Here is a 14,972-nt window from a genome sequence, read left to right as displayed (position 1 = left end):
GCTACGGCCTACGGGTCACATGGGATACGCGTTGCTGTTTTGAAAATACGCGTTCCGACACGACTTTGTGGAGCTCGATCCGGAGACTTTCGGCTTTCTTCTGGAAAGGGGCTTGCCACCAAAATGCTGGAGCAACTACCCCCACTAGAGAGGAGAAAAAGGGGGGCGAGAAGTTATTTTGATCCTTGTTTCAGAAAACAAATTATTTTGATCTTAACTGGACGAGGGGATGGGTTGACCCCAAGTTTGGATGTCAAGAGCAGAAGCAGCGCCATGCTCGGCTCATCACTTATCAATAGGCTAAAATATTCAGAGCAGCAGCTGCAACAGAACACCTGATTATAGCCGTTGGCAGGGTGTTGTCGGGAGGAGGTGCAGGGAGCACAGGATGCTTCAAACTGCGAGCTGCGAATATGAGCTTTCGTTAGTGGCTAAACTGCACTTTCGATTCGATCCTGCAGGTGTGTTTAAAACCATTTGAATTTGTTTACAGATATGCGTTCACTGAAGGCGATGGTTTCGGAGGAATCCGGTGAACAGGTCCTCGTGTGACCGTTTCTACGGCCTCGTAATTTCCCTGGCGTCGGATTGGATCTTCTCGTCGTACTAAGGGTGTTTTTTTGCAGTTTTTTTCAGAGCTCCGGCTCCGGCTTCACTGTTGGAGCGGCTTTTTTGATGGCTTCTTTGATGGAGCTGAAATTAAAACTATTTTGAAAAATATTTGGTAAAATAGCTTCTTCGATTGCTCCAATAGATCAAATATTCGTAATACCCTTATTTTTCTTTTTTCTTTCTATTTCTTTTCCTTCTTTATTTTCTTTATTACTCCCATCCTCTTTCCTCCTTATCCTCATCTTCCTCCCGACTTCCCCATCAGCTCCATCGATCACCTCTCGCGCGTCGGCCACTCGGCCTCCTGCGCAGCCCGCCCCGCCGCTCGTCCTCCCGCCGCCGGCCGTGCCCGCCGCCACGGTCTCGAGCTCCGCCGAGCAACGATGTCGGAGCGAGGCTGAGGAGGCGGAGCGCGCGAGCAAGCAAAACGCACGAAGAGGGTGCGAGGGAAAAGACGACTCGCGAGACAGAGGAGCCGGAGGAGCCGCGTGGAGCCACGTTTTGAAGCTCCTCCTCCACGAAATAGCTCAAGAGTGCGAAAAATTCAAGGCTCTGTCGGTGGAGCCGCTCTATTTCCATCCTTCAGCAGAGCTCCGGCTGAAGCTGCCTTTGGAGCTGTGTTTGGAGCTCTAATTCCCCCGCATTGAATCTGATTAGGACGGTGCCTCTCTTTACTTCCACGGCATCCAATGTTCTTTGTACCCTTGTACGTACAGTATGGTGCATCCCGTCCTCATTTCTTCCGATCTCTTGCACGTATCTTCCGAGCCATTACCGTGCGTGCCACCGAATCGATTCCAAGGCAAGTCGTCGTCACTCTCCGGAATACAGACACATACATCGCCGGTGGTGGAAGACATCGTTATCATATCAAACTGACCGTATGCACAAATACAATGCGCAGAATGCAAATGCCAAATTCGACAGACGAGAGAGTTTGGAATTTGGACGGACGTGGAGGAATCGTCTTGTGCTTGCCACATGCATCATCATGTGCCTCTCCAGCATATCCTTCTCGTTTCATTACCAGTATTTGCTTCCTTCTTCAGCACTCCTGTAGTCCTGTTATTGCTAGTGTTTCTTTTTTTCGAAAGCAACGTGTAGCTAATGCTGACAATGATCTTCTGCAGTGCGCCAGTGCAACTTCATTATGATTTTGCAACCAAGGTCTACAACTCTACATCTTCGCAGTGATGCAGTAACTTGTATCTTTAACAAAAGAACCGTACACTTGTACGGGCGAATGTGAGCCATTAAGATTTTGAAATGGACGGCTCACATTGCACGCTTTCGTCCAGCTGACGCAAACTGCTAGTAACTTGCAATTGCAAATGGTGAAAGGTCTCTTGTTGAAACGAGCACAAAGCACAGGGCCGGCACGCAAAAACACCCACCGACCGCGGAACGAGTAAACAAACCATGAAGCAATTGAAAGCAGCACGCAGTGGGAAGGCGAAGCACCACAGAATCATCGCAACGGTCTGCTGGCAGCAAAACAAAAGAAAAAAAAAATCGGCGCCGTCTCTCGCACTCCAGAGTCAGAAGAGACCCTGCCCCCCAAATCACCGGGCGAGCGAGATCGTCGTGGGCGGCACTCCCTCTCGCGCGCGGTGAGGCGGCGCTATCAGAGCGGACTCCGCCCCGAACCCCCCCACGTCCCCCCAGGTAGGTCTGCTGCACTCCGCACTACTGCAGCCATGGCCGCGGCCGCCGGGCTCAGCCGCCGCTGCACCGTCCGCGGACAAGTCGAGCTTTCGCCTTCCGGGAGCGACCGTCTTCGCCCGGTCCTGGTACTCGCTCGCTCCCCTGCTGCTATTGGTTTCACAACTCATGTAGCTACTTACCGGAGATAGGTTGCTGTGTTTCCTGGTGGTTAGTGATGTGATCCTGCGCCATATTGGTTGTTAGGTTTGGGGATTGTTTCGCCTTCGCACCGCACAGATCTGTTAATTAGGAATTCCCGGGTAGGAACGGAATGAGCAGCTGCGGGGTTGCGGTGGTGATAGATTTGGACTAATCGGTGGTTCTCCCGCGCTAACGACGTGCTAACCACTGCCTAATTACGTTCGGCGGTTAGGGTCCACAGGAATTCATGCCTTGCCTTCTCCTCCACCACCAGCTCCCTGCTCCCTGCACAGCCTTGCCCTGCACTCAAATTCACGGGAACAGGACAGATTCGTGCGTTTCAGCTGCCTAGCTTCTCTGGTTGCTCTTTGTTCAGGTTTTATATGCTTTGCTTGCTGCTCGTGTCTTAATAGCTTATGATGATGGTGCGATTTCAGCAGGTGCTGTAGAAGAGGAAAAGTTAGGACTTAGAAGGAGGGGGAGAGGTGAGTGGGAGCGACAATGGGGGCGATTGGGGGTGATGAGCTGGTGCCGTGGGATAAGATGGCTGGACCGGAGGCGGTTAATGGAGGCGCAGGGAGGATGGACAGGATACAGGTGCTGGTCAGGCTGAGGCCGCTGAGCGAGAAAGAGGTTGCGAGGGGGGAGCCTGCGGAGTGGGAGTGCATCAATGACACCACTGTCATGTTCCGGAGCACCTTCCCAGACCGTCCAACAGCCCCGACGGCGTACACATTTGGTCAGTGACCTTGCGCCCCCCCCCCCTATTTTGATGCTACATTTTTTTGCAGTTGGCCGCTGTTTTGTGCCTCTGCATGCTTAGCTAATTTATATTCTAATTTGGGAAAGTTCTTATTTCTGTTATTGTAACCCAGTGGTTCTAGGAGCAATACCCAAAGCCTAAAACAGCAAACCCCTACAATAATTTTGTTTGCGAATGTGTATGTGTTTTTGTATTAAATTTAAGGTCCTTAGCAGTAGATTATCACCAGACTACAGATATTACACATTTGGTTTGTAGTTGGCTGTTGTTTCGTGCCTCTTTATGATTAGCTAATCTATGTTATAATTTGCGAAACTTCTTATTTCTATTATTGTAACCCAGACAATCCACTGGTTCTAGGATTACTACCCAAAGCCGACAACAGTTTAATCCCTTCAGCAATTTTATTTGCATTTTTTGTATTATATTTAAGGCTCTTAGCAGTAAATTATCACCGGACGGACTACACTACATTTATTACATCACCATCTTTTGCTATTCTGAAGAGTTTTGATGCACTCAGTTCTATGAGTAGCCCAGATGATCGAGAATATGACTTTAATAGTTCCAGTGGCTTTTTAGTGTACCTTTTCTTTTCTTTGTAAATTGAATGTACAATATTAACATGGTGAAGATGTTGCCTGCAAAAGCCACCCTGGGTGATGTGAGAGAGCGATGGCGTTACCTGTATAAATTTTGTACAATGGCACCATCTGAGACCTTTCTACGGGGCATCATATAAACTCATATCATCCCAACAATCCCCACAGACATACTAGATCCTGCATTTTTTTTTGCTCTCTTGTTATAAGCTTATCCTGGCAACTACACAGATTAAAAGTGGGCATCATTTTTCACGTTGCCCTTTGGTCACATCTATCACTGTTAACAGAAATGCTCTAATTGCAGATCGGGTTTTTCATTCTGACTGCAGTACCAAGGAAGTCTACGAGGAAGGGGTTAGGGAAGTTGCCCTCTCTGTAGTGAGTGGCATTAACTGTGAGTGTGGACCATACAACAAAAATATTTCTATTTCTCAAATGACAAAGCTTTTGCTCTAAATTAAAGGTATTTTTTCCCTTTGGCAGCAAGTATTTTTGCATATGGACAAACGAGTAGTGGAAAGACATATACCATGACCGGAGTAACAGAATATACAGTAGCAGACATATATGACTACATTAGTAAGGTAAGAATAATCCTTGTCCATCCTCAGGTTGCATGGTCAGTTTCTTTCGTTGCCGCTATAATAAGTCCTCAAAAAAGAAACTTACAAATACCGCCTAAGATGCACGCCTTTTTTTTTCCCAGCATGAAGAGAGAGCATTTGTTCTGAAGTTCTCAGCAATCGAAATATATAATGAAGTTGTAAGGGATCTTCTTAGTGCGGAAAATACTCCTCTTAGACTCTGGGATGATGCAGAGGTGAAAAAAAGAGTCCCATTTTAGCACTGTAGACTGTAATTCTCCTGGATTTGCATTTGTTGATGGTTCAGTGCTATTCGTGATACAGAAGGGAACCTATGTGGAGAACCTTACTGAGGTTGTATTAAGGGACTGGAACCACCTCAAGGGGCTTATTTCTGTATGCGAAGGTGCAACATTGGTTTCTTGCTGTGCCTTAAATTATTGTAGCTGGCGCTTATCTGTAGTCTCATTTGTGCACTATGTGATTGCAACAGCTCAAAGAAGGACAGGGGAGACCTTTTTAAATGAAAAAAGCTCCAGATCTCATCAGATACTGAGATTGGTTTGTCCTCTACTTGTTTACGTTGATCAATTGCATGGAAGTATGCTTTTCCCTGAAATCTATATGTATTAATTCAGACAGTTGAAAGTTCCGCTCGGGAGTTCCTAGGGAAGGACAAGTCAACTACACTTGTTGCTAGTGCAGTAAGTACATCCAGCAATATGTGTTGGAGCTTTTTTTTGGTATCAAAATAATAGTGAGCATTATTTCGTTCTGTGCAGAACTTTGTTGATCTGGCAGGAAGTGAGCGTGCATCTCAGGCGTTGTCTGCTGGCACAAGACTAAAAGAAGGTTGTCATATTAACAGAAGTTTGCTTGCCCTTGGCACTGTCATTAGGAAACTAAGGTTATTATCTTGACTTGCATTACATCTATTCGACTCACATGCTAAGAGGAATTGCTTCTCTAATCCAGTATTAAATGCTCAGTTGGTTAATAAAATTTAAGTCTGGTCATTTTATGTATGCAGCATGGGGAGTAATGCACACATACCGTATAGAGATTCGAAGCTCACGCGCATATTACAACCATCTTTGGGAGGTAATGCAAGAACCGCCATCATCTGTACACTGAGCCCGGCCACTAGCCATATTGAGCAATCAAGAAATACCCTATTATTTGGAAGCTGTGCAAAGGAAGTAGTTACAAATGCCCAAGTCAATGTGGTCATGTCTGATAAAGCTCTAGTTAAGCATTTGCAAAAGGAAGTTGCTAGATTGGAGAGTGAGTTGCGGCAACCAGCTTCAAATTCAAGTCTTGAAGCATTAGTAAAGGAAAAGGACAACCAAATCAGAAAGGTTCTGCTTCCAACATTTTGTTTTTACCTTTCTGCTCTTCTTTCACAGTTAATGCATGGAAAATTACTCAAAACCATTTTTTAGCGCATGACTTCTATTTATATTCTCCTGTGGAGACACCTTTCCATACCCATAATATTTTAGCAGTCAGCACAGTGCCACCTGTTATGAAAACCATTGTCGCTTTCTTTCCATATCCATGACATTTGGTGTACTTGCATTTGCAGATGGAGAAAGAAATAAAAGAACTCAAGTCACAGCGTGATTTGGCTCAATCTAGGTTGCAGAATCTGCTACAGACTGTTGGAGACCACCCAAAGCACTCGGTATATTTACTTCTGTGATTTCTGCTTCTTAGTAGTATTCATCTATTGTTTCTTCACAGATGCATTTGCTTTGTTTATGTGCTTAGGGCTCAGGAAAGCGTTCAGCCCGGAGTCCTCCATCAATTGTAATGCCCCCAGGCATCAGCAGGGATGATAGTTCTCAGATCTCTCATGATGATTCAGATCTTTACAAGGAAGTGCGATGCATTGAGACCAGTGGAACAGGAGGAAATGAACAGTTGGATATGTCAGCTGGTGAAAGCAGTAGTCCACAAGGTTCAAACATGAATTCTAGCTTGCGTGGTAACGGTTCAAATACATCAGTGAATTCAAGGCGTTCAAGACTCCTTGGTGAATCCCCTATCACGTTGGAGCAGCATTTAGAGAATATCAGAAGGCCTTTTGCCACTGTTGGCAGAGATTTAGGATCTTCGACACGTAACTCATCAGGCTCCAGAATTCTTGGTAGAAGCAGGAGCTGTAAATCACTTACAGCTACTACTATGTTTGATGGCATGGTGGTGGATGACGACACCCCTGTGCATAGAAGTTTGGTTGGTTTCCCAGGAAGGCCTGAAGGGGATCATAGAAAGGGATCTGCACTGAACTATGATGCAGAAAGCGAAACTCTTTCAAGAGCAGGATCAATAGTTTCAACCAAGACGAATGGTGCATGCGATGCAGAGTTCACTGGTATAGGTGAATTTGTTGCTGAATTGAAGGAAATGGCTCAGGTTCATTATCAGAAACAGTATGGTGGTCAGGTACAAAACTGTCCGATTATCATAATATATGTTTCTTGGTCTTGTCACTGAAGCCCGTGGAAAATAGTTTGTCTATCGCAAAATTGTGTTTCATGCTAAGGATTTATTCAACTGCACATTATGCACAACATGCGAAGGGTTGCTTTTGTATCATTTTTTTGTACGGTGTTAGCTTAGTACTTGACCTGTTATTGGAAAACTCTAGATAAACTTAAAACTAGTACTAATCTGCTGATCTTTCTTCTTCTATCAACTCATTATATTAATAATTTGTTAATCCATGTTACAGAATGCAAATGGAGAATTCGGAGAGGGGACCATAAAGAGCATTGGATTGGATCCGATTGCTGATGCTTCACAATCACCGTCTCGCTGGCCATTGGAATTCGAGAAGAAACAGCAGGAGATCATCGAGCTTTGGCACTCATGCAGTATTTCCTTAGTCCACAGGACCTACTTTTTCTTGCTATTCAAGGGAGATCAGGCTGACTCAATCTACATGGAAGTAGAGCTTCGGAGGCTATCATTCCTCAGAGATACCTACTCCCGGGGAAGCCCCCCTAGCAATGTGGTAGTAGGCAGCTTGAACTCTTCCCCAGCTGTGAGGTGAGTAAACATCACTTTCCCTTCTCATGACTTGTTGATAATGGACACAGCCGCCGCCTCTCAGAATGACTTGCTGACAATTGGTCCATTGATCCGCTTCACGCAGTGCTAAGAAGCTGCAGCGCGAGCGGGAGATGCTAGCTAGGCAGATGCAGAAGCGGCTCACGGCAGTGGAAAGAGAGCATGTGTACACCAAGTGGGGCATTTCCCTGGATTCCAAGAAGAGGAAGCTGCAGGTGGCTCGCCGCCTCTGGACGCAGACAAAGGACCTGGAGCACGTCAGGGAGAGTGCCTCCCTGGTCGCCAAGCTGATCGGGCTCCAGGAGCCAGGGCAGGTCCTCCGGGAGATGTTCGGGCTCAGCTTCGCGCCGCAGCAGCAGCAGCCCCCTCGCCGGCGATCCTCCAACGGATGGAAATACGGGTTACCTTCGTTCGGCTGATCGGATCAACACTCACTCACGACAATGACACTATGACAGATTACACGGCGCGAGCGACGACTGACCAGAGAGATGTAATTTCTTCCTTCTGTTTCTTAACCCCCCCCCCCCCCCATCTTGCCTCTGATTTGAGTAGGGTTTTAGGAAAACATTATCGGGCCGTTCGCTTGTGCTCCGGTGGCTGGCTTCGTGCTTGCTTTTCTGCCTAGCCGCCACCGCCGCCGCCGCCGCCTCGGCCCCAGTTGCTGACGACATCATCCTACGACCGTAATTCCGGACGCTGTTGTGTAACTTTAACGTGTGGTGCAATAGTAATCTGCCATGCCATCTTGCCGGAGATTGCTCCGGGGCCCGTACGGACTGTGTCCTTCAATCCTTTCCCGACCTCTATGTGTCGCTCCTCGTTCAACTTCTCATCGATCTCTGAATGAAGCTGGTTGTGGTGCGGGTAATTTCAACGCGTTCTCAAATCGCTCTTTGAGCTTTCATCTAAAAAAACAACGGTAATGCTTGGGCTCAGGCGTCGGACGCTTCGGAGGCCACGTGACGATCCCTGGTCCACATGTCCCATTCCTTCATCACCGCCCGTCTCAAGCTCTCTGCTTCTCGAGCTCCACACGTTTCTCACGGAGGACGCCGCGGTGGCGTCCGACGGTCTGGCGCGCTGTCGCCCGCAGCAGTCGGAGCTCTCGCGCCGGCTAGCCTCCTTCCGGCGCCTCTCCTCGCTCGCCAGCAGCCCGGCCGACGCGGGCGCCGCGGTGGACAAGGACGGCGGCGGCGGCAGGGGGAGGACAGCTGGGCGGCGGCCGCGGCCGCGGCGACGAGCGCGGAGCTGGCCCTGACCGCGAGCGCGGCGACCTCATCGCCGGTGAGGCGGCGACGCTGCATCTCGGTGGGGGAGCACGAAGTAGATCTGCCCCGGCTGGAGCTCCTCTCCCGGGGCGACCGCCGCGACGGCGACGAGTCCTCGAGCACCATCCGGTTGGTGTCGCAGAGGAACCACGACCCCTACCTGCCGGCCTCCTCCTCCTCCAGAGCCATCGCCGCCGTGGCCGGTGGCGCGTACTCCCGGAGCTCGCTGTTGGGGAGCACCACTGCTGCTTTCTCCTGCGGTGCTGCAGCAGAATTTTTGAATGCTCCAATGGTTGATTGGAGATGTTGAGGTCGAGATTGATGTTGCTGTGGGGATGTTCTTCTCCCTAGTTGATTTCGTGCAGCAGCTTTGTTCGTTTTTTTTTAACGTTGCAGGATTTTGAATGGAAGTTGCGTGTTGCCGCGGGAATTTTACGATATCGTCTCAGTACGTGTTTTCGATATTGTAAATATTAATTTTTTGTATTTTGATGTTGCAACGGAACGGAGTGTGCGGTACAAAAATTTTATCGGAGGTGCGGGTGCTGGCAGCGTCGAAAAAACAATCTTTGAGCTTTGGCACGCACCATCATCCGTCAACTGTCATGCTGACAGGCGCGCTTGGTGGTGCGCCGCAGTAGGATGCGCCTGGCCTCCTTGACCAGTTGAGCTTGTACGAGCTGGTCCCGTACTTGTGTCCCGCCGGTGGTTTCGAGGCTTCGCACGCCGGCGCTCCGTGCCCGTGAGCGAGCAGATCGCCAGTGCACCTCCACGTTCGTGTGCGACGCGTGACTTTTAATCCTTTCAGGTTAGTGTGTAATCGGTTGTTTTGGACTTTTGGTGTTCGGAGCTTTACAAGCGCAGCACCAGAAGATGTCCGCGAAATAGGAGGCGTAGGTTCATGAGCACAATGCCAGTAGAATACGAGCGTCGCGATGCATTTAGCTTTTCAGTAGTATTTGGAACTTGCAAGTCTGGAACCATGAACGGAACACAGGACGCTGAAGAGAAACCTTCATATCTGGACGCCGTAGACGACGACAGGGTGGGAAAGCGCCGGCGGGAAGAGACGGGGCAGGCGGACAGCTTCAGCTCCGGGAGGAGCATGCGCGGGCGCGGCAGGCCGGCAGCCCCTTTGCAATTTTGCATGATCCCCGGCGGTGGCGGGTGCGGCGCAGCCCCATGTGACGAGGCCATGGCCTCGAATCCCCTCCTGCCCTCGATTCCTTTGCTGGTCCTGGCGGCCGAAGGTCGCGAGCCCCGGCCGGCGGTGATTACGAGCTCGCACCTTTGCTGCGCGGAAAGTTAAAGCCGAACGGGTCACTCCCATGCGTTTCCACCGTCTGCTGTTTGCTGTGCATCCTGCGCGTGCTCTCGCAGCCCCACGAGCCACGCTCGCGACGGGGCGGCGCGGAGGAGCAGGAGCAGAGCAGGTGGAGTCGATCTGGAGTGGTGGGTGTGTCCTGCAGTCAGCAGGGACAGTACTCCAAGCTACTGTAGCCGTGGACCTCGTTGAGGGTGTACCCGTTTCACGTAGTACGTAGATCTTCCCTCCGCTTTCATTGCCGCTCGTCAGAGCTACACTGCAAGTTGTGCCGTGCAGCGCCGATGCTCCATCGCATCTACTTCGATGCCTGCTCGCGCCGTACGTTGCTCGGTGTACCGAAGCAGCGGTTCCGTTGCATCTTGAACATACTAGTACAGTACAGTACACCACAAGGTACACAGCTACGGCAGCGGATAAGTGGTTTACTACGACAACTGTACGTGCTAAGTAGTCTGGGACTGCTTTTGTGCTAGCATTAGCGAAAAGCGTTGCCAATGACCTTCCCTAGGGTATCCAATCGGACTAACAGAATGTCAATTTGTGAAAGACTCGTAGGTAGGGTGTTTTTCCACTTTGGTATAGGTTTATGGGTGAACGCTTAATTGCTAATGTATTGGTATAGGTTTATTGGTATAACCAGTGGCGGAGGGCGAATTAAATTTGAGGTACGCCGGGTAACAAATTTAAGCACATATTATCCATTAGAGTATAGAAAAATAAGGTAGATAGATAAATATGTAGTGTATTTATCAAAAAATAAGGTATGTCAATGGTCATATCTTGCTATGCTGATCCTCCGCCACTGAGTGTAACCGCGGTACGATCTAATTATTATTTTTAAATACTATAATACAAATGCACACTCACTATTGGCACGATGGGGAATGGCTAATATGTTCATGTACAAATGGGTTATACCTCCTCCGTCCCAAATTAAAATTTATTTTGATTTTTTAGATACATAATTTTTGGAGTAAAATACATAGGCGGTCCATAAACTTGTCCCGAGGTGTCATCTAGATCTCTGAACTCTCAAAATGCATTTTCAAATCCTCGAATTTGTCCTTATGTATCACCTAGATCCCTAAATTCTTAAAATATATCTTCGTGTCCCTAAACTTGTCCTAAAGTGTCATTTAGCTTCTTAAACTCTCAAAATACATTATCAGACCTCCAAAGTCATCAAGTTCATCATTACAAGTTTGGAAACTACAAATATATGTTTTAAGAGGTTAGGGACCCGGATGATATTCCGTGATAAGTTCAGAGATTTCAATATACATATTGAGAGTTTGGGACCTGGATGACATACCCAGATAAGTTTGAGAATCTGAAAATGCATTTTTAAAGTTCGAGAATCTAGATGACATCTCGTGATAAGTTCAGGGACCGCTAATATATTTTACTCTATGTATCTAAATATAGTGTTCATCTAGATGCATAGTAAAATATATATCTAAAAAAGTTAAAAGGAATTGTAATTTGAACGGAGGTAGTATCTAATCTCAATCTTCTTAGAAGATAGCCTGCTACTGTTGTGACTAGGCTCGATTATTGAAAATGACATGCCCGAGTACTAGCTCATGGTTGCAGAGGGACTAGGACAGATACTCATGAAGTTCAGCTCAATGCAACCATATCTTTCAACTTTAGAGAGAAAATATTACTCAAAATGTACTCAATAACTTTGATCTTATTTTAAAGATATAGCATAAGAAGAAGTACGCGAAAATAGATGACGCAACGAATATTTTTTCCTTGTCACACGCCGTTGGCGACGTGACCGCCCGTTCGTGGCGCAATCGCGACGTGTAACAGCCCCCGTGGCCACGCGCACGGCGCACCAAACGCTCGCGACTTTACAAGCGTACTCGTACGTAGGGAACCGGGCCAAAGAGCCTGCCCTTCTTTTCCCTCTTGTTTGATGCGTTCGATAAGGCGATGAGGACGAGGGACCTCAAAGTTACACAGAGGAGTTCGAGACCCGTGGCCCATGGGACCTTCTTGGTACAGGAGGATGCAACATTGACCCGAGTTGTCTACTGTCATTTGCTGCTTCAGGGAAGCAATCTATTCCAACCGAGAGTCTTGCAGCCGAATTCATGCGCAACTTACGCTAGTTTTATGCTGAAAACCACCGAGCCCGGGTGATTGCCAATTTGTCATGTTGTTCAAGTTCGAAGCCAGTTTGTTCCATTTTTTGGACGTAGAATTGCACGTATTCTGAGAGCAATGCTGCTTTCTGAACCGGCACGGCCGCACCGGCATGCTTTCACAGTTCGTTTCAGTAGATAGATGATCCACTGTGGTAGTGGTTTCCAAGTACCAACTCCCAAGGACAGAGGAAGACGAAGCACCCGCTTCCAGCATAAAAGCCAAAGGAATTACTCGAAGTCGGAGTCTCTCGGACAACGGCACCCGCTCGCGATCGCGGGTGTCAATTGGTTGCCACACTACCTCCACACCACCCGAACGCCGGCCAGCTATAGCCCAGAGGAAGCCAAGCCATGGAGCGCCGGGCCAACCACACAGCCTCGCCCTCCATGACGAAGGCCACGGCGGCGGCCGTGATCGCCTCGTCGCCGTCTCCCCCTCGGCCGCCGCCTGCCGCCGCGGGGGCGTGGGGCCCCTACGCCAGCTCCCGGGCCTTCTTCTCCAACGTGGCCACCATTCTCATCATCCTGGCCTGCGTCTCCCTGCTCGCCTTCGCCCTCCACGCGGCGGCGCGCCTCGTCCTCCGCTGCCTCGCGCGCCGCCGCGCGGCGCGGGTGGATGAGCCCAAGCTCCCGTGCAGCGCCGCCGACGCCGCGGGCGCCGGAGTAGCGGCAGGCGCCCCCGGCGCAGCAGGGGAGTGGGGCGAGGCGGAGTGCGCCATCTGTCTGTCGGAGCTGGCGGGCGGCGGGCGCGTCCGCGTGCTCCCGGCGTGCGGGCACGGGTTCCACGGCGCCTGCGTGGAGGGCTGGCTCGCGGCGCGCGCGTCGTGCCCCACCTGCCGCGCGCCGTCGCGGGCGGGCGAGCCGTAGCCGGACGGAGCCAGGCTGCTGCAGCGCCGCCGTGCCTTCGTCACTCACACCGGGCTCTGTCTGGGACACAGACAAGAAAGCGACGGCAAGTACGTTCTGCTGGAGCAAGCTCCGCTCCGGTGCTCCCATCCATGCCTCCTGTCCATGGTGTTCGTTTCATTATCGCTAATGGCAACGGAAATTTGCCGCCACCTGCTACATGTGATCAGATCGAATTGAATCAATTATTCGTACTGCATGTCTCATGCCGCCGAGCTCCGCAGCTCGTGCTGTGGGATTTGGTTGTGCTAGAAATTGACTGCAATTATGCACGCCAATTAGGGCTCGTCGTCTCAGCGCAGTGCGGAGGTGACAGCGCATGCCGCCGCCCCGGATTCCCTGGAGACAGACAGGGAGGGTGACGACGAGAGCTTGGAAAGATGACAAAGGGGGTGTTCGTTTCCGGGTACCTAAATTTTAGAGGGGTCACATCAAAGAGAATCTTATCATTTAGAAGTATTAAATAAAGTCTAATTACAAAACTAATTGCAGAACCCTAGTGCTAATTTGCGAGACGAATCTAATGAGGTATATTAGTCCATGATTAGCGAACAATTACTGTAGCATCACTGTGGCAAATTATGGATTAATTAGGCTCATTAAATTTGTCTCGCGAATTAGCATCTAGCTGTGCAAAAAGTTTTATAAATAGATTTTATTTAGTACTTCTAAATAGCAAGATTCTCTTTGATGTGATGGGTCTAAAGTTTAGATAGGAGGAAACGAACAGGCCCAAAGGGTGGGTTCGTTTATTAGGGTCTAAAGTTTAGAGGTGTCATATCAAAGAGAATCTTGTCATTTAGAAGTATTAAATAAAGTCTAATTACAAAACTAATTGCAGAACCTCAGGGCTAATTCGCGAGACGAATCTAATGAGGTATATTAGTCCATGATTAGCGGATGATTACTGTAGCATCACTGTGGCAAATTATGGATTAATTAGGCTCATTAAATTTATCTCGCGAATTAGCACCCATCCGTGCAAAAAGTTTTATAAACAGATTTTATTTAATATTTTTAAATAGCAAGATTCTGTTTGATGTGACGGGTCTAAACTTTAGAGGGGAGGAAACGAACACACCGAAAAGCAGGGAATGGCCTAGGGCCGCCGCGTAGGCCGCCGCGGGAATATTGGTGTTGGTGGGCCACCCCGCCCCCCGCTTTACGACCGGAGTGTGGGCGTGGTAGGGTTCTGGCGCGGCAGGAAGCATCGGAGTCCGGCGGTGGTGTCGCAGTGGAATCAGTCTGGCCGTCTGGAGGCAGGGACCCAGGCCCCAGGGGGTCCGGCGGAGCAGCTCGCATCGGGCCTGGCGCCTCTCTCCCTGGAGGCTGGCGCCACGCTCCGTCAGCTCGTACAGGCAGGACACTATTCGTGTTGGACGGAGTAGCTGGGAACTCTACCAGGTACCAACTGCAAATCCTGCCTGCCTATTCGTGAATTTGTGGGCGCTCGCGACGCTGTTTCGAGAGATTCTGTGGGTTTAGGTTTCTTGACAGCAGCACGTACAATTCAGCCCGTGTTTATGTCGGTAGGCGGGCTGGGCCGACGTGAAAATGCTCTGGGCGAAAGTAGACACGGGCCGAAGAGGATGGCCCGGGTAGTACTGCACCCGCTAAAATCGGGTGTGATGCCTGCTTGTGGCCTCGTGGGAGGGTGCGCCTTGACTAAGGATGGCAATGGACACGAATTATCCGCGTACCCGCGGGTAAAAAACCGTTGGGTATGGGTTTGGGTACCATTTCATATCCGTGGGTACGGGTACGGGTAGCAAATAATATCCACGGATATTTTTAAAACGGGTAACAAAAATTACTATCCGTACCCGAA

At 49.4% G+C, this 14,972-nt stretch overlaps 2 protein-coding genes and 1 pseudogene across 4 annotated transcripts; 2 read left to right on the top strand and 1 right to left on the bottom strand.

Annotated features, from left to right (window-relative positions):
- The first annotated feature begins 2,058 nt into the window (after positions 1 to 2,058).
- On the top strand, positions 2,059 to 8,259 carry LOC112889656 (kinesin-like protein KIN-7C). 3 transcript variants are annotated; one of them, XM_025956402.1, is made up of 14 exons: positions 2,059 to 2,402; positions 2,898 to 3,196; positions 4,130 to 4,219; positions 4,309 to 4,409; positions 4,532 to 4,645; positions 4,734 to 4,815; positions 4,903 to 4,970; positions 5,048 to 5,113; positions 5,192 to 5,316; positions 5,440 to 5,767; positions 5,995 to 6,093; positions 6,180 to 6,857; positions 7,147 to 7,463; positions 7,570 to 8,259. In XM_025956402.1, exons 2-14 carry the CDS (start codon positions 2,959 to 2,961, stop codon positions 7,901 to 7,903), a joined length of 2,640 nt encoding a protein of 879 aa, XP_025812187.1. In that variant the 5' UTR covers positions 2,059 to 2,402; positions 2,898 to 2,958; the 3' UTR covers positions 7,904 to 8,259. The 3 variants fall into 3 exon arrangements, with proteins under 3 accessions (XP_025812187.1, XP_025812180.1, XP_025812197.1); XM_025956395.1 differs by having other exon boundaries at positions 2,895 to 3,196; XM_025956412.1 differs by lacking the exon at positions 2,059 to 2,402 and having other exon boundaries at positions 3,060 to 3,196; positions 4,155 to 4,219.
- A 268-nt stretch (positions 8,260 to 8,527) lies between these two features.
- On the bottom strand, positions 8,528 to 9,952 carry LOC112898280 (annotated as a pseudogene).
- Positions 9,953 to 12,456: 2,504 nt separating this feature from the next.
- Positions 12,457 to 13,577, top strand: LOC112877096 (RING-H2 finger protein ATL79-like). Its single transcript, XM_025941305.1, has one exon. The coding sequence runs from the start codon at positions 12,590 to 12,592 to the stop codon at positions 13,103 to 13,105; it is 516 nt and encodes a 171-aa protein (XP_025797090.1). The 5' UTR covers positions 12,457 to 12,589; the 3' UTR covers positions 13,106 to 13,577.
- Positions 13,578 to 14,972: the final 1,395 nt, after the last annotated feature.

The sequence above is a fragment of the Panicum hallii genome, chromosome 1 (assembly GCF_002211085.1).
Source record: "Panicum hallii strain FIL2 chromosome 1, PHallii_v3.1, whole genome shotgun sequence".
NCBI classification, from domain to species: domain Eukaryota; kingdom Viridiplantae; phylum Streptophyta; class Magnoliopsida; order Poales; family Poaceae; genus Panicum; species Panicum hallii.
Note: the sequence above shows the minus strand (reverse complement) of the source record. Positions and strands in the feature narration are given on the sequence as shown.